At 43.3% G+C, this 19653-nt stretch overlaps 1 protein-coding gene across 2 annotated transcripts in view; it reads right to left on the reverse strand.

Annotated features, from left to right (window-relative positions):
* smpd3 (sphingomyelin phosphodiesterase 3) overlaps positions 1 to 19653 on the reverse strand; it is a 146507-nt gene that overhangs the window by 46213 nt on the left and 80641 nt on the right. For both annotated transcript variants that reach the window (XM_060928403.1, XM_060928401.1), the window contains exon 3: positions 18253 to 18328. In XM_060928403.1, coding sequence (XP_060784386.1) covers positions 18253 to 18328 — 76 coding nt within the window. The remainder of the gene's footprint in view (positions 1 to 18252; positions 18329 to 19653) is intronic.

The raw sequence follows: 19653 nt of genomic DNA on the forward strand, positions 1-19653 counted from the left end.
TCACGGCTGTGGTGTGAGCTGAGACTGTACACATGTGATTAAAGAGCGACACACAGCCGCCTCTGCGCTGTCACAGCCTCAGACCTGCGTTATATAACGTTAACATTCATCAATTCAGAACGGCATTAATCGGGTCAAACTATCAATAAAATATGTAACAGCACACGCCTGGATCTTTTATTATTATATTATCATTTATAGACATTATCAAACTAATTTCCTTTGGCACTGTGTTTGTCTCTTACTCCACCATGATTGAGGCTGAGTTCCAATCGTTATTTTTGCTTAGTGCCATTACTCTGGAAAGCATCCTTGGGTTGGTGAAAGGTGTTATATAAATTAAACTTCTTGTTGTTTGTGGTTGAATTCAAGCTCTGTGTCATCTTCACTGAAGAGGTGAAGAACAAAAAAGCCAAAAAGACAGTCAATATTTAACAGGAATGCGACTTATTTGATCTGTAAAAGAACTTATAAGGAATGGACTTGCTATAAAGTATAAAGTTGCTCTTTGGATGTCTCATCTCATCTCATCTCATCTCATCTCATCTCATCTCATCTCATCTCATCTCATCTCATCTCATCTCATCTCATTATCTCTAGCCGCTTTATCCTGTTCTACAGGGTCGCAGGCAAGCTGGAGCCTATCCCAGCTGACTACGGGCGAAAGGTGGGGTACACCCTGGACAAGTCGCCAGGTCATCACAGGGCTGACACATAGACACAGACAACCATTCACACTCACATTCACACCTACGGTCAATTTAGAGTCACCAGTTAACCTAACCTGCATGTCTTTGGACTGTGGGGGAAACCGGAGCACCCGGAGGAAACCCACGCGGACACGGGGAGAACATGCAAACTCCACACAGAAAGGCCCTCGCCGGCCCCGGGGCTCAAACCCGGACCTTCTTGCTGTGAGGTGACAGTGCTAACCACTACACCACCGTGCCGCCCCTTCTTTGGCTGTGTTGGTGTTTTGTTTTGTTTTTTAATTGGGAATTTCACAAAATAGTACAGCAGCACGGCAGTGTAGTGGTTAGCACTGTCGCCTCACAGCAAGAAGGTTCTGGGTTCGAGCCCTGTGGCCGGCGAGGGCCTTTCTGTGTGGAGTTTGCATGTTCTCCCCGTGTCTGCGTGGGTTTCCTCCGGGTGCTCCGTTTTCCCCTACAGTCCAAAGACATGTGGTTAGGTTAATATGGAACGGCCTTGGGCTGAGGTCATGGGCGTGGGGTACGCGGGGGACATGTCCCCCGCACTTCCCGTATTTGTGCCCTCTGTCCCCCGCACTTTTTACAACCACTCAATTCCTTTTTAACATGTGGAAACGCGTTTTTCCGAGCCGCCTCTAAACGCATCATGAGCAGGCGGAGCTCAGGCGGCAAACAAACCCCGCTGTCGTGTGTGATCGGAGACGCTTTAGAACATATTGTATGAGTATCTTTGGTGTGATTCAGATCTGGGCAGCGCTTCTGTATGTTCAGCAAACCAGCCAAGAGCCTAAAGACTTTAGACATTTTTTTCCAAACAAACCGTGTAAGTTGAGTAATGCTGTTGAATGTAGATAATGTTTAGCTAAAAGATGACAAATAGATATCCGTTTAGTGAGTTAAGCTAGCTAGCTAACTTAGAGGCGGTAGTAACTAGTTACATTTACTTGAGTAACTTTTTGGATAAATTGTACTCTTAAGAGTTGTTTTGTTGCAAAATACGCTTTACTTTTACTTGAGTAATATTATTCTAAAGTAACAATACTCTTACTTGAGTAACGTTACTATTTTGGCTACTCTAAGATTACTCACTTCTGGGTAGAAAATAAGAATATAAATGTATTTGTGTTCCTTTGACTGTTATTTTTGTAAAGATTTAATTTATTTTTGTGGTAGTTAAAGTTTAAAGTACATGAATTTGCTGATTATTACTACTGTATTCCTAATTCTGTTTCAAAATGTTGCTTTCCACATAGTTTTTTAATCTTTATTGCCACAATAGGCAAGGCAAGGCAAGTTTATTTATATAGCACATTTCATACACAGTGGCAGTTCAATGTGCTTTACAGAAGTAAAAGCAAAACAGTAAGCAATAGAAAATAAAATTACATAAAATAAATGGGGAAGAAAAATAATAAGAATTAAACAATAGTAGAAATAAAATAATAAAATGAAATAAAAGTTCAATTAAAAAAAACAGCAGAATAAAATAGAATAAAAGTTAAGTAAAATGTAAAACATGCAGAGACTGTAAAAGTAAAGAGTTTAAAACATGTAGAGATGACAATATTAATAATTTAGCAGAAAGCATCTGAAAACAGCTTGGTTTGAAGCTGCCGACAGCAGGAGCGTTTTTGATGTCCTCTGGCAGTTGGTTCCATAGCTGTACTGCATAGTAGCTAAAAGCTGCTTCACCACACTTTGTTTTAACAACAGGTTTTAACAGTAAATTTTGCTGCTGCGATCTGGTAGATCTGATTGGGTTAGGCCGCTGCAACATATCAGAGAGGTAATTGGGCCCTGTACCATTTAGAGATTTGTACACCAGCAGCAATGCTTTAAAGTCAATTCTATTGCAGTAATCAACCCTACTAGAGATGAAGGCATGTATAAGTTTTTCCAGATCATTTTTTGACATAAGTCCTCTTAGTTTGGAAATGTTTTTAGGTGATAAAATGCCGATTTAGTGATTGCTTTCATGTGACTGTCAAAGTTTAGCTCGCTGTCAATGAAAACACCAAGATTTTTAACCATTTCTTTTGTTTTAATCCCCTTTGTGTCAAGAATAGTGGTAATCCTGAGTCTTTCATCTTTTTTTCCAAATAGAATTACTTCTGTTTTATCTGAGTTCAGCTGAAGAAAATTTTGTGACATCCAGTTGTTGATTTGATCGATACACTGGTAGAGACATTCAAGGGGGGCATAATCATTAGGTGATAGAGCAAAATAAATTTGGGTGTCATCTGCATAGCAGTGATACAAAATTGAATTGTTCTTGATAATTTGCCCAAGTGGGAGCATATAAAGGTTGAATAGTAATGGTCCAAGACACGGGCGCAGATAGAGGGGGGGACGGGGGGGATTCGTCCCACCCAGATTTAAATTCACCTTTTTCGGTCCGCCCCACTTATAGGGAGGAAAAAACGTCTATGCTGTCTTTCTTTGCATAAGGCAAACCTCACGGAAAAATCAAAAGACTAATTACCATTCGGTTTATTGAGGTGCACAGCAATACAGACATAGTTGCAACTGCGCAGACTACACAGGTTGCGAGCTCGAGCTTGGTTGCTATGGTTACCCACAACATGTTTGACAGGCATATCGGGGATAGCGCCTCCTAGTTCAGGACCCCAACACGGCATGATGAAGGGTGCCAAAAGGCAGAAAACGATTGCATCGTTTTTTCAAAAAAAAAAAGACTGTAAGTAAACTGTGCCTTACTTTATCATATCACCTTGCAATTTTTTGATAGTCTGTTCAAAGTAATGTTGTAGTGAAAGTAAAATCGTACGGAGTAGAGATGCCTTTCTGGTAGCCTCCTTCTTTTGGTGGTAGCCTGTAGATACAGTGCTCAGAAGGCAGTTTTAATGTTTAATCTGGCGTTCCCTGCCATAATTTCAGCGAGCATATTGTTTCATAAGGAAACTTTGCGAAGAGTTGTTGACTGACTGCCGCTCACACAACACACAGGCATAGTTAGAAAGTCAGTATGCACTGGTTTACACTTTACACACACACACGTAGCCCAGCCTCTCGCTATGTTTAACAGTTGGAACTTAGCGGTTTTAAAACTAGTTTTGCAGTTTTGCAATTTCTGTGCGTGATGATAATGTGTAAACTTTGGATTTCCAGGCTATGTTAAAATGTTATCATTGTCCTGGCCTGCAGGTAGTTCCTGGTGATGGCAGTGAGGGAGGTGAAATAACATGTATACACACTACCGTTCAAAAGTTTGGGGTCACCCAGACAATTTTGTGTTTTCCATGAAAAGTCACACTTTTATTTACCACCATAAGTTGTAAAATGAATAGAAAATATAGTCAAGACATTTTTCTGGCCATTTTGAGCATTTAATCGACCCCACAAATGTGATGCTCCAGAAACTCAATCTGCTCAAAGGAAGGTCAGTTTTATAGCTTCTCTAAAGAGCTCAACTGTTTTCAGCTGTGCTAACATGATTGTACAAGGGTTTTCTAATCATCCATTAGCCTTCTGAGGCAATGAGCAAACACATTGTACCATTAGAACACTGGAGTGAGAGTTGCTGGAAATGGGCCTCTATACACCTATGGAGATATTGCACCAAAAACCAGACATTTGCAGCTAGAATAGTCATTTACCACATTAGCAATGTATAGAGTGGATTTCTGATTAGTTTAAAGTGATCTTCATTGAAAAGAACAGTGCTTTTCTTTCAAAAATAAGGACATTTCAAAGTGACCCCAAACTTTTGAATGGTAGTGTATATATATATATATATATATATATATATATATATATATATATATATATATATACACACATACATGTATACACAAAATGGAATCATTTGCTGACAGCTCAGTCCCCCCCAGTTCAAAAATCCTATCTGCGCCCCTGGTCCAAGAATCGACCCCTGGGGGACACCACAGGTCAAGGACATTGATGTTGAGGAACAATTTCCCATGGTAACAAAGAAGCTTCTATTTTTTAAGTATGATTTTAACCAAGATTTAACCATGTTTTTTCAAGAGTCTCATAATCAATAGAAAGAGCAGGGTGAGAGAGGAGACAGTGGACCAGAGGCCAACAGGGATGATTATGCAGGGTCACAGGTGAGAAGAGAATATAACTAGCTATGTCACTACTACTATTCTTAATTCTATTTATAAACTTTACTTTGCACATTTACTATCTATATTATTGCAGGAGAAATTGTAGGAGAAATTGTTCTTAATGTTGATATGTTTATTGTTGTGTCACTTTCACTTGTCACTTCTTGACAATAAAATAAATTATGTGGCTGTTACCTTGTCACTTCCATTCAATTTTGGTGCTGATCATTTTAAACAGGCATGGTGTTTTACAGAACTTCTGGTGTTCAGTGTTGTCGTTTGGCACTTAATTATCTGGCTGTAGATGCTCCAGGGTCATTCTATGTCAACTCAACTAGAGTTTGGCAGCTTTAGATTTTAGATTTTGACTTTAGATTTTGATAGTATATCATTTTAAAGAACTAAAGTCGGTGCCCTGGTGCTGTGCTGTTTGTGGTTATGTGGTTCTTTAGCTGCTAAGGAGAGGTGCAATTGAATGCGAGAGGATGATAAATCACTCAATAGACCTCTGAACAATTTGTCCCCCTCACTTCTAAAATGATGGCTACGCACCTGGCTGAGGTGCCCTTGAGCGAGGCCCCTAACTCCCAACTGCTCCCTGGGCGCTGTTAGCATGGCTGCCCACTGCTCTGGGTATGTGTGTGTGCTCATTGCGCATGTGTGTGTGCATGTGTGTGTTCACTGCTTCAGATGGGTTAAATGCAGAGAGGAAATTTCACAATTGTGTGATGAATAAAGTTGTGCTTTCTTTCTTTCTTTCTTTCTTTCTTTCTTCAGCACATTATTGGAATGGTCAAATGGCATACCTCACAAAATATAGGCAACAAACAACAGACACAAAGACATTAAAATATTAAAACAACCCACCACAAAAGGAAGACGAAACAAAACAAGACAGGACAAAACTGTATTAGGCATTGAGTGTACAGGACTATTATAACAGCAGAGTTACAATTAAGATGAACAGGAGGTACAACAGGCCTATATGGGACATTTCAGTTGTCAGATAGCTGGATTTTATCTTTAACATGGTTAATAAATGGATTCCATAGGTCAAAAAATGTGTTTACACAGCCCCTTAATGAGCCCCTTTAATCCAATGCATAAAAGTAGGCGGATAGGGATCTTTCCATTTGAGTAAGATTAAGCGTCTAGCAAAAAAAGTCACAAAGGCAATACAATCCGTCTGAGCTTTTGACAGTTTAAGATGGTCTGGAGAAGTGCCAAAGATGGCCATAAATGGACAGGGGTCAATTTCCAGTCCCATACATTCTAAAATAACTTTAAAAATCAAAATCCAAAAATTTTGAAGTGTATGGCACCTCCAAAACACATAAGCATGAGTAGCAGGGGAAGAGCAACATCGACTGCAGATAGGGCTAATGTTTGGGAAATATTTTGACAGTTTTAGGTTTGTCCAGTGGGTGCGATGTAAGATTTTACATTGCATCAGACCGTGCGTAGCACATACTGATGTATTATGTACTCGCTGCAAGATTGACAGCCACATGTCCTCTGTGATGTTCTCACCCAGATCAAACTCACAGTCAGCCTTTAAGGTAGGAAGCTGTGAATGACGCTCCTGTGTAAACTCATCTCATCTCATTATCTCTAGCCGCTTTATCCTTCTACAGGGTCGCAGGCAAGCTGGAGCCTATCCCAGCTGACTACGGGCGAAAGGCGGGGCACACCCTGGACAAGTCGCCAGGTCATCACAGGGCTGACACATAGACACAGACAACCATTCACACTCACATTCACACCTACGGTCAATTTAGAGTCACCGGTTAACCTAACCTGCATGTCTTTGGACTGTGGGGGAAACCGGAGCACCCGGAGGAAACCCACGCGGACACGGGGAGAACATGCAAACTCCGCACAGAAAGGCCCTCGCCGGCCCCGGGGCTCGAACCCAGGACCTTCTTGCTGTGAGGCGACAGCGCTAACCACTACACCACCGTGCCGCCCCTGTGTAAACTTATTATCCAAAATAAAAATTATTCTCCTGAAAGACTCCGGTTGCTCTAAAAGGCTATCAAGTCGGTTGCATGGTGGCAGAGTTGGAAATGAAGGGAGTGTTTTACGAAGAAAGTCTCTGACCTGAAGATAACGGAAGAAGTTACTTTTGGGGAGGTTAAATTTCTTACACAGCTGATCAAAAGAGGAGAAAAACCCATCAGAGTAAAGGTCATTGAAAGACCCAGTGCCCAATTTCTGCCAGTTCAAAAAAGATTTGTCTATTAAGGATGGTGTAAATTGTGGTTAGAATGAATGGGAGCGTTTAAAGAGAAAGACGTCCATCCAAAATGACGGCGCATCTGAGTCCAGATCCTTAAAGTTGATCTGACAACCTTATTTTTGGAAATGTTTGATGAGGGGTCAGGGGTAGAGGAGTAGACCAAGGCTGGCAAAGAGGAGGGTTGGCAAGACAGGGCCTCTAAGACATACCATGAAGGCGCATCAGCACATGGATCCTCATACAACCAGTGTACTAGATTAGATTAGATTAGATTAGATTAGATTAGATTAGATTAGATTAGATAAAACTTTATTGATCCCTTTGGGAGGGTTCCCTCAGGGAAATTAAGATTCCAGCAGCATCATTACAGATAAACAGAGAAAAGAAATAGAGAAAAACTTCTAGATAAATTAAAATAAATTAAGTATTTACATATACGAATATAAAAAGAATAAGATATGGGGAAGAGAGGAAGGGGGAGAGAGAGGAGGGGGGAAAAGGAAAGGGGGGGCAGCAGGAGAGATATTGCACATTATATTGCACATTGTCCGGTATTGCTTATTGTTAGGCTAGGCTACTGCTCCTTCCCGTCCTCTGTCCTCCTGTTCCCCCTCCTCCCCCCCAGAGAGGAGTTGTACAGTCTGATGGCGTGAGGGACAAAGGAGTTTTTGAGTCTGTTCGTCCTGCACTTGGGAAGGAGCATTCTGTCACTGAACAGGCTCCTCTGGTTGCTGATGATGGTGTGCAGAGGGTGACTGGCATCGTCCATGATGTTCAATAGTTTGTCCATAGTCCTCTTCTCTGCCACCGTCACCAGAGAGTCCAGCTTCATGCCGACCACAGAGCCGGCCCGCCTGATCAGTTTGTCCAGCCTGGATGTGTCCTTCTTGGATGTGCTGCCTCCCCCCAGCACACCACGGTGTAAAACAGGACACTGGCGACCACAGACTGATAGAACATGCACAGGAGTTTCCTGCAGATGTTAAAGGACCGCAGCCTCCTAAGGAAGTATAGCCTGCTCTGTCCCTTCCTGTATAAGTGTTTGGTGTTGCAAGTCCAGTCCAGCTTGTTGTCCAGCCACAGCCCGAGGTACTTGTAGGAATCCACAGCCTCCACCTCGATTCCCTCGATCAGAACTGGTCATGACCTTGGTCTGGACCTCCCAAAGTCAATGACCAGCTCCTTGGTCTTCGAAGTGTTGAGCTGCAGATGGTTCCTGTTGCACCACACAGCAAAGTCCCTCACCAGGCTCACCTTCCAATATACTATTGCACGTATATCGGAAGCCCAATAATAGGCTTGAAAATCTGGTGCTGCCATACCACCAAGACACTTTGGATGTTGTAGCACGCGTCTCGCTATACGCTGTGATTTGTAATTCCATACAAAGAATGAAATAACAGAGTTTAGCTTGTGAAAAAATTATTTGTGAATAAATACAGGAATGCACTGAAATAGATAAGTAAATTTGGGAAGAATGTTCATTCGAATCGAATTAATACGACCAGCAACAGACAGTGGAAGTGAACTCCAATGCTTAAGGTCAAGTTCAGTCCGTTTGAGAAGGGTGAGAAGTTTGCAGAAAAAAAGTTGGAGAATTTATCCACAACATTAACAGCAAGGTATGTGAAACTATTTGAGACCTTGAAAGGAAGGGAAGTGAATGAATACTGGCAAGCAGCCTTATTAATAGGAAACAGTTCACTTTTTTCTAAGTTAAGTTTGTAGCCTGAGAGGTGATGAAATTGATCTAAGATGCAAAATATATGGGTTAGGGACCTAGCTGGGACTGAAATATATAAAAGTAAGTCGTCCGCATATAATGAGACTTTTTGTTCCTGACCTTCTCTAAAGATACCGCTCACCAGTGTAGCATGATTCAGGGTGAGTGACAAGGGCTCAATGGCCAAGGCAAATAGTAAGGGTGATAATGGACAACCCTGTCTTGTGCCACGTCCTACCTGAAAATATTTTGAAAAGGTGTTATTAGTGTGGACTGAAGAAAGTGGAGAAGTATACAGTAACTTAATCCAGGAAATAAACTTTTGTCCAAAGCCAAACTTCTCAAGGGTGTAAAAAAGATAACTCCATTCAACCCTATCAAAGGCCTTCTCGGTGTCTAAGGAAACCAATATTTCTGGAGTAGGAGAATCAGATGGGTGATAGATGATGTGAAACAAACGTCTTACATTAAAAAATGAAAACCTGTTCCTGATGAAGCCTGTTTGGTCAGCTGATATGATATCAGGTAGAACTTTTTCAAGGTGACAGGCAAGAATTTTAGCTAGGATTTTGCCATCCACAATTAATAGTGATATTGGACGATAGGAACTACAGCAGTTAGGGTCTTTGTTCTTTTTTAAAAGCAAGGAAATTTGGGCAGAACGTAATGTTTTGGGAAAGATACCAGATTTAAGAGAGTCAGTAAACATGTTAAGAAGAAGAGGGATAAGCTTGTCTGAAAATCTTTTGAAAAACTCTACAGGGAATCCATCGGGCCCTGGACTCTTTCCACTCTGTATGGCCATAATAGCCTCCCTCACCTCTGATGACGTAATGGGTTTATCAAGATTTCCAACTACATCTTCTGATATTTTTGGTATGGGAAAGTTAACTAAGAACTTTGACAAATCGTCAGAGGTACCGTAGGTTGATGTTCAGAGGTGTAAAGTGATATATAAAAATTCTGAAAGGCGTTATTCATTTCCTGAGGATCATGAGTAAGGCCACTGCTAGTGTTTATTTCTGAGATGTTTCGTGACGCTGCAGACTTACGCAGTTGATGTGCCAAAAGGTGGCTAGGCTTGTCACCATATTCATAATAAGTGTGTCTGGACTTCAAAATCATTTCTTCTGCATTGACTGTACTAAGGATTTCAAATACTGACTTAAGGAGGACCATCTCTTTATACAAGTCAAGGGAAGGTGAATCAGTATATTGGTTTTCTAGATGTTGAATGTGGTCCATAAGGCTAGAAAGAGTGAATGACCGCAGCTGCTTGTCATAGGATGCACGGGATATAAGTTGGCCCCTCATATAGGCTTTGAACGTTTCCCCACAGTGTGCTATGATTCATGTCAGAAGTTACATTGGTGTCTCATCTCATTATCTCATTATCTCGAGCCGCTTTATCCTGTTCTACAAGGTCGCAGGCAAGCTGGAGCCTATCCCAGCTGACTACGGGCGAAAGGCGGGGTACACCCTGGACAAGTTGCCAGGTCATCACAGGGCTGACACATAGACACAGACAACCATTCACACTCACATTCACACCTACGGTCAATTTAGAGTCACCAGTTAACCTAACCTGCATGTCTTTGGACTGTGGGGGAAACCGGAGCACCCGGAGGAAACCCATGCGGACACGGGGAGAACATGCAAACTCCACACAGAAAGGCCCTCGCCGGCCACGGGGCTCGAACCCGGACCTTCTCGCTGTGAGGCGACAGCGCTAACCACTACGCCATCGTGCCACCCCTACATTGGTGTCAATAAAGAAATCAATCTGTTGTGAAATAAATTCAACAAAATTAGAGTCAGATAGGAAAAGTGTGTTTAGTCTCCACGGTGGGTGGGATGTAGACTTATGAGCAATCTTCATGACCATTAAAAGAGGTGAATGGTCAGAGATGACTCTAGCATGGTAGTTACAGCTTTGAATAAGAGGAAGTAATTTACAGTCAATAAGAAAATAATCTATATGTGAATGTGTGTGATGAACGGGGGAATAAAAGGAATAACCTCGTGTATTGGGGTTCAGACGTCTCCATACATCTACTAGACCATAATTATTACGATATGCATTGATAACCTTAGCAGATTTTGAATTTGCAAATATCCTAGTGGCTGATGTATCCAAATTTTGAAGGCAACAATTCAAATCGGGGCGGCACGGTGGTGTAGTGGTTAGCGCTGTCGCCTCACAGCAAGAAGGTCCGGGTTCGAGCCCCGTGGCTGGCGAGGGCCTTTCTGTGTGGAGTTTGCATGTTCTCCCCGTGTCCACGTGGGTTTCCTCCGGGTGCTCCGGTTTCCCCCACAGTCCAAAGACATGCAGGTTAGGTTAACTGGTGACTCTAAATTGACCGTAGGTGTGAATGTGAGTGTGAATGGTTGTCTGTGTCTATGTGTCAGCCCTGTGATGACCTGGCGACTTGTCCAGGGTGTACCCCGCCTTTCGCCCGTAGTCAGCTGGGATAGGCTCCAGCTTGCCTGCGACCCTGTAGAACAGGATAAAGCGGCTAGAGATAATGAGATGAGATGAGACAATTCAAATCTCCAGCAATGACAACTAGGTGTGACTCAATATTAGGTAAGGAGGAGAAAAACTTGACAAAAAACTGCTCGTCATCATGGTTTGGGGCATAAATATTTGCTAAGATCAATGGGGTATCATAGAGAGTCCATTTAACAATGACATAGCATCTATTGCGGTCCGCTACAACAGAGGATGAAATAAACGAGACCGAGTGATGAATTAAAATAGCAACCCCACGGGCTTTACTGTTAAATAATGAATGGAATAACTGAGAGACCCATCGTCTCCGAATTCTAGCATGATCAGAAATGGTCAGCTGTGTTTCCTGGATGAAAGCACCTAAGTCGTCCAAATGAGAAAGAACCTTGCTGAGTTTTGTGGATTTTCCTAAGCCTCTTACATTCCAGCTAGCAAAAGTGATAGGTCTACTTGCGACACTATAAGCACTGTTAGCCGCTGAAGTCATACAAATCTGAAACTAAATTTAGCTGTGTTGCCAATAAAAGAAGCACTGCTGTAAACAAGCCTAGACATATTAAGAACAGAAAATACATATAATCCTTCCCCACACATACACCTCCCCAAACATGGTGTAATTATCCTGATAGCAAAACAAACACTAGACCGATCCATAGGTTAACACAAGTATAGCTACAACTATAGTAATAGCCAAAGGGCATAAACTGAGGCAGATATCTGGCAAAATGAAAAGATAATGTATACAAACACACGACGTGGGAGAAAACATTTCACTTTCACTTAAAGAAAAGTTTTAGATTTGGAAAATATTATGAAGCATACACCTGGCCAAAGTGGCTGAGAATGAAATTTGAAGCTTGACAATTTGGGTATAGTAGTTAGCCAAGAAACAAACGCTAGCATAACATAGCATAGAACCATGACATGTGAGATATTACCGTCAGAGTCCAGTGAAATTGTCAGTCTGCTGTAATATTCTCATGAGCATCACTGTCACGAACTGTAGAGACGACATAGTCCAATGCCAGCTGAGGGTCGGTGAAAATATGCTCCTTTGGTCCAGGCAGAGTGATGCGAAACTTCGCAAGCAGACGAAATCCGAAGCGAGCACCTTCTATCTCACGTAGCCGCTTCCTCACGACCCCAAAAGCTGCTCTCCTCTTCGCCTCGCCTCGGCGGCGGTCAGGTCCGGAAAAATATGGATGGGTTGTCCGTTGAAGGAGAGGGATTGCAATTGATGTGCCTGACGGAGGATGAGTTCGCGGACATGAAAGTAGTGTACTCTGATGACAAAAGGTCTCGGAGGTTGGTTGGGTTTCGGTTTAGCTTGCAAGGTCCTGTGAGCTCGGTCAAGCAAAGGTTTCTCATCCAGTTTAAGCACCCCTTGCAGCAGATTGGAGATGAATTCAGTCACCATTGCACCTTCTTGGTCTTCAGGGACGCCCACTGATCTGATGTTATTTCTCCGGGATCTGTTCTCTCGATCTTCACACTTAGCTTGTAGTTCTTTAACTTGGCTTTGGAGCTCAGACACCGTGACCTCAATAGCAGATACAGAGTCACAGGTTGCTGTTGCTGAAGTCTCCAGCTCCTTCAGACGCCCTTCTTGGTCATCTACAGTTTTCTGTAGGCTAGTTACTGATGAAGTCAATTCTTCTCTGACAGCAGCGATGTCAGCCTGCACTCCTCCAATAGCCAGTTCTATTTTCAAGCAGATGCCCAATTTAAGCGAGTCCAAGGCTTTGGTTAGCATGATAGCGGTTAGCTTTTCACTCTTGATGCAGTCTTGAAACTCTTCAACTGGGGAGCTAGAGTTGCCAGCATGAGCAGGTCTCTTAGACGAGGGTTTACCAGCCGGTGGCTTCATCATTTCCCCGTCAAGTACGCCAGTATAATCTTAAGTACTTTATAGAGATCTTGCAGTCACGTGACCGGAAAGTACACAACCGCCATCTTGTCGGTCAAAAACACAGCTGAATACTGCTGCACTCGTGTACAGAATGGATCAATTTCAACCGATGGACTACACGGCTCATTTTTCTAATGAACAGATAACTAGATATATGTCTAAAATAAACGATCTACAGATTAGTGACCCTTATGGCTTACCGGACGGAGTTTTCACGACCGGATTTTGAACTGCCAGCGGAATACCCGGACGTGTATAATTACCTCATTAACTTTCCCTCGCTGTTCAGTGGTGAAGCACTGCGTGCCTATAAATCTCTGGACAGTTATCTTTACAGAAATTCAGGATTTGTCAGCGACTCAGATGTGGCATCTTGTAAACAAGAATCCTCATTGGATGGGTAAGTCACTTAAGTATTGAGTATAGCACTGACCAGCCGATTATAGAATAGAATAAGGTAATTCCAGCTGTAATTCCAAATCATCCGTCTTGTTTACCATGGATCTGGCGTTGGAGAGGTAGAGGCTTAGCAATGGAGATTTGAGTAGCTGTTTTCTGAGCTTAGTCAACAGGCCGGCTCTGCCTGCAGCCTCGCTTTTGCTTCCGCTCCCGGCACCGCCTCCTTCGCTTTGCTTCCGATAACAATCCACGGAGACCCCGCTGGTCTCGCTATCTCGTCCGGAATGTTGTGCATGCGATGGAAATCGCTACAAACCGTCATTTTCTGCTGGAAACCAATATCCAGTAAGTCCATACGGTTGTAGTGCATATTGAAGTCCGGTACAGACGAACAACACGCAAAAATACACACAAAAGACATAAAAAACGTGCACAGGTAGGGAGAGCTTGTAGCCGCAGCCGTTGTAGTAGAATTGTACTGTATATAGTAGGGTTTTCCAGAAGAAAAGGTAGAAGTAAAAGCAGAAGTAGAACCAGAAGTAGAAGTAGAAGGCGGAATATGGCGTTTGACCTACAAGATGGCGTCTGTCACAATCTGGATCGGCTGTGACGTCACATGCAAGTGCTCCATATCCACAAATTTAACGTTTAACCAAGGTTTGAGATCAAACTTATGTGTTTTAGATCGAAATTAAAGATGTGCCTCTTAGAGCTCACCAAAAGATCGTCTACATAGCTCCTCGTGTTGGTGTTTTTGTATGAAAATTGTTAATGTACTGCTTTTTTGTAAATGAAAGAAGTTTTGGAAAAAAAAACACATTCACATAAACAATGATATATACACCAATCAGCCATAACATTAAAACCACTGACAGGTGAAGTGAATAACATTGATTATTCGATCCACATTCACTGGATATGAGCAATCGCGTGCTCTGATTGGCTACTCTACTACTAGGATATCAGCTCATATACTGTGAGTAGAGAAAAACAAAATGGCAGAGCGTGTTGCTGAGCCAACCAAGGACGAAATAAAAACTCTACTCGAAAACAAAACACCAAAAAATATAAAAAAACAGGCAACAAAATATGGAATGAAAGTATTTAATGGTAAGAACGTATCTTGTTTTGTTTTTCAATAATTATTATTATCGCATTTTTCACAAATTGCTCCTGTCATTTCGCCGGATTGTTTACATTCTAAGCGGAAATGATTTTGTCAGACGTTTTGTTTAAAGTTTTTATTCATCGAATTTCCAAAAAATAAAAATAAAAATGCTCTGCTTCTCAAAATCCAGTGAATGTGGATCAAATAAAAAAGTTATTCCACTCAATCTCATTGTACACGGCTAATAGCCAGCTCGATGCTACGCGCCTCATTGGCTATCAGCTCATGTACGACTTCATCTCATCTCATCTCATTATCTCTAGCCGCTTTATCCTTCTACAGGGTCGCAGGCAAGCTGGAGCCTATCCCAGCTGACTACGGGCGAAAGGCGGGGTACACCCTGGACAAGTCGCCAGGTCATCACAGGGCTGACACATAGACACAGACAACCATTCACACTCACATTCACACCTACGGTCAATTTAGAGTCACCAGTTAACCTAACCTGCATGTCTTTGGACTGTGGGAGAAACCGGAGCACCCGGAGGAAACCCACGCAGACACGGGGAGAACATGCAAACTCCACACAGAAAGGCCCTCGCCGGCCCCGGGGCTCGAACCCAGGACCTTCTTGCTGTGAGGCGACAGCGCTAACCACTACACCACCGTGCCGCCCCATGTACGACTTGATTTCGTAGAATAACTGTTAATTATCTCATTACAGTGACACCTGTCAGGGGGTGGGATATATTGGGCAGCAAGAAAGAGAACTTGAAGTTGATGTGTTGGAAGCAGGAAAAATGGGCAAGCGTAAGGATCTGAGCGACTTTGACAAGTGCCAAATCGTAATGGCGAGATGACTGGGTCTGAGCATCTCCAACATGGCGCATCTTGTGGGGTGTTCCCGGTACGGAAGGACAACCAGTGAACTCCATCAAAGAGCTACTGTAGCACAAACTGCTGAAAAAGTTAAAGTATACACCTTTCTGTTTTAGCCAGCATTAATTTTTTCAGTAGTTTCTGCTACAGTAGCTCTTCTGTGGGACTGGACCCACATACGGTATGGGTTAGTCTTCGTGCCCCATGTGAATCAGTGAGCCTTCGACACCCATGACCCTGTCACAGGTTCACCGGTTGTCCTTTGGATCCTTGGACCACTTTTGTTCGGTACTAACCACTGTATACCAGGAACACCCCACAAGATGTGCTATTTTGGAAATGCTCAGACCCAGTGATCTAGCCATCACAATTTGTCAAAGTCGCTCAGATCTTTACGCTTGCCCATTTTTCCTGCTTCCAACACATCAACTTCGAGAACTGACTATTCTCTTGCTGCCTAATATATCCCACCCTTCGACAGGTGCTATTGTAGTGAGGTAATCAACGTTATTCACTTCACCTGTCAGTAGTCATTATGTTCATTACTTCAGTAATGAAGTAATATTTTACCGCAGTTGTCTTTCCTACGTCCTTATAAATTCTCCTTCACGTCTTTCCTTGACCTCATGACGTTTTCCATCAAGGTCAAGGAAAAGTGGTTAGGATAGGACATAGGACAGACTATTGGGATGCAGCCTGTCAGTCACAGTGAAGAAGGCGTGGCCTCTGTGTTTGTCAGTCACAGTTAGTCAAGTCAAGTCAAGTTTATTTGTACAGCGCTTTTAACAATAAACATTGTCGCAAAGCAGCTTTACAGAATTTGAACGACTTAAAACATGAGCTAATTTTATTCCTAATTTATCCCCAATGAGCAAGCCTGTGGCGACAGTGGCAAGGAAAAACTCCCTCGGACAACATGAGGAAGAAACTTCAAGAGGAACCAGACTCAAAAGGGAACCCATCCTCATTTGGGCGATGTTAGTGGCCTCTCTACTTGTCATTCATAGTGAAGGTAGTTTGAACTTTTTTATGCCTCCGCCACCTTAAGGTGCAGGAGGCATTATGTTTTTGGGTTGTCCATCTGTCCGTGCGTTCGTCCGTGTGTGCGTGCGTGCGTCTGTCCGTGCATGCGTCCATCCCGAAACCTTGTGAACACGATATCTCAAAGGCTAATGAAAGGAATTTCACCAAACTTTCACCATTTGTGCGCTTTGGGACAAAGATGAACTGATTAGATTTTGAGGTTAAAAGGTCACAGGTCAAGGTTACTGTGAGGTCAAATGTCCATCCCCAAACCTTGTGAACACCATATCTCAAAGACTAATGAAAGGAATTTCACCAAACTTTCACCATTTGTGCGCTTTGGGACAAAGATGAAATGATTAAATTTTGAGATCAAAAGGTCTAAGGTCAAGGTCACTGTGAGGTCAAATGTCTGTCCGAAAACCTTGTGAACACAATATCTCCAAGGCTAATACAAGTAATTTCACCAAACTTTCAGCATTTGTGCATTTGGAGACAAAGATGAACCGATTAGATTTTGAGATCAAAAGGGCAAAGGTCAAGATCACTGTGAGGTCAAATGTCTGTTCAAAAACCTTGTGAACACAATATCTCAAAGGCTAATAAAAGGAATTTCACCACACTTTCAGCATTTGTGCACCTGGGGACAAAGATGAAATGATTAGAATATGAAGGCCAAAGGTCAAGGTTACTTTGAGGTCACATGTCTGCCCCAAAACCTTGTGAACAACAAAATATTATCTGTTCTTGTAAACTTCAAGGTCAGGTGGCATATCATAATTTGCACAATAACACTAAACATCAAGTTGACATTAACTTAATCACAACTTCATAAGGCGTGTAGTCTACCAGGCGGAGGCATCCCCATCGACGCCGTTGGCGTCGAGTTCTATCTAGTTTGTACCAGTCTCAGTGAAGGAGGCGTGACTTTCTTGATTGCTCATGAAAAAGGTGTGGCCTACTTGTCAATCACAGTGAACGAGGTGTACCCTTTCCACCTTTCAGTCACAGTGAAGGAGGTGTGGTCTCTAAAGAAGGTGTGGTCTCTCTACATGTTGGTCACAGTGAAGGAGGCACATCTCTGTCAGTTACAGTAAAGAAGGCAGGACTTCAACACATATCAGTCTCAGGAAGGAGGAGATGGCTTTCTTGACTGCCAGTCCCAGTGAAGGAGTAGTCTGTCTAGCTGTCAGTCACAACAAAGGAGGCGTGGCCCTTTGTCCAACACACATGAGATGATGCAGGAGTAATGGTAATGGTCCTTTATTACTGAGTAAAAACCTAAGACCGGCTGATAAAACTCTCTTTCTGTTTCATATTTCACGCATGAGTCGGGAATAGCTGAGTGCGCTGTAATTAGCATCGTGAGCAGACATGTGTGAGGCTCCAGGAATAGTAGGGAGCTCTGTCTTCCCTACGTTTACAGCCTTTAAATAGCAACAGTGACGCTGAACTCGGCCATGACCTGTCGCCATGGTTACACATCACTGTATGTGTGGCTGAGTGTGTGTGTGTGTGTGTGTGTGTGTGTGTGTGTGTGCGTCTGTGAATTTGTGGGTGGTTGGAAGGGCTGTGATCATTAGACTGCGCAGACAGTGAGAGCAGGTTGGTGTGTGTGTGTGTGTGTGTGTGTGTGTGTGTGTCCCCACAGTCACTCACCTTCTATAGCGTGAAGGTGGGTGCAGGTGATGTATCCCACAATCCTCTGCTCCTGTTGCGAGGTTCCCACCTGGACCTGTGGAGATAGAGGAAAGACAATCTGTCTCAAGCAGCATAGCATGACATAAAACGATACTTTGACATTCTGTATGTTGATGCATTTCCTTCTGAAACAGGAAGTAAGAGTGACGACGTGTTGAAGTTACTGATTTACACAACAGCCAATAGCATCAGAGATATACCATGCCTCCTTCCTCCCTCCTCAGTCACCTCACAGCAAGAAGGTTCTGGGTTCGAACCCAGCAGCCGGCGAGGGCCTTTCTGTGTGGAGTTTGCATGTTCACCCCGTGTCTGCGTGGGTTTCCTCCGGGCGCCCCGGTTTCCCCCACAGTTCAAAGACATGCGGTTAGGCTAATATGGGACAGCCTTGGGCTGAGGTGCCCTTGAGCGAGGCACCGAACTCCCATCTGCTCCCTGAGTGCTGTTAGCATGGCTGCCTACTGCTCTGGGTATGTGTGTGCACTAATTGCTCACGTGTGTGTGCATGTGTGTGTTCACTGCTTCAAATGGGTTAAATGCAGAGAGGAATTTCACAAGCGTGTGATGAATAAAGTTGTTGTTCTTCCTGTTCTTCTAAACCTCATGCCAGCATGGCATTGAGCCCACCAGTGCCACCAAACTCTGCCATCTCTCACGGCCTTGGCTAAGTGCCGGGACGTCCTCCAGTCTCAAATTCATCTGCTGGAGGTCTTGACGAATGACATCGTTCCAATGGGTGTGTGGTTGGTATCTCCATCCCACCACTGACAGATCAAACTCGTAAATGGCTCTTGTGGGGTGGTCGTTTGTGCAGCACAGGATGTGTCTGAGCCAACAAACACGGCGCTGTGCGATGGTGCGGAGGATATTTGGTTGGTTAGTCCTCTGGTGGAGCTCCTCATTGGAGACATGATCGTACCAACACACCCCCTCAATGGTCCTGAGGGCACGGGTCTCGAAACCGAGAACATGGGTGGCCAAGGTCTTGCTGAGAGGCCAGGTTTCAGTGCTGTAGAGCAGCACAGACAAAACTGCCCCTGCCACCCCTGCCATATCTAAACAAACGTGACAGTAGCAATTAAATATAAAGAACAGTGAAGAGTTTTAGGAGATCTTTGTTACCACTGTGGAGGATTTCTCACCACCGCCTTCACCCACACCGATCCACTTTAACCAAGACAAATTCCGAGACAACTAGTGTCTTTGGAGTCCTGCTCATGGTACTCATAGTGACGGAAAGCTGCAGGATAGTCATCGAGAAACATCTGACACGTCTGAGTGAAATTAGTCAAGTGGGCTTGATTTGCAGTAGAGGCCAGAGGTCGTATCTCATTTTAGATTCTTTACTTACAAACATTTAAC

This window comes from Neoarius graeffei, chromosome 8 (assembly GCF_027579695.1).
Source record: "Neoarius graeffei isolate fNeoGra1 chromosome 8, fNeoGra1.pri, whole genome shotgun sequence".
In the NCBI taxonomy this organism is placed as follows: Eukaryota; Metazoa; Chordata; class Actinopteri; order Siluriformes; family Ariidae; genus Neoarius; species Neoarius graeffei.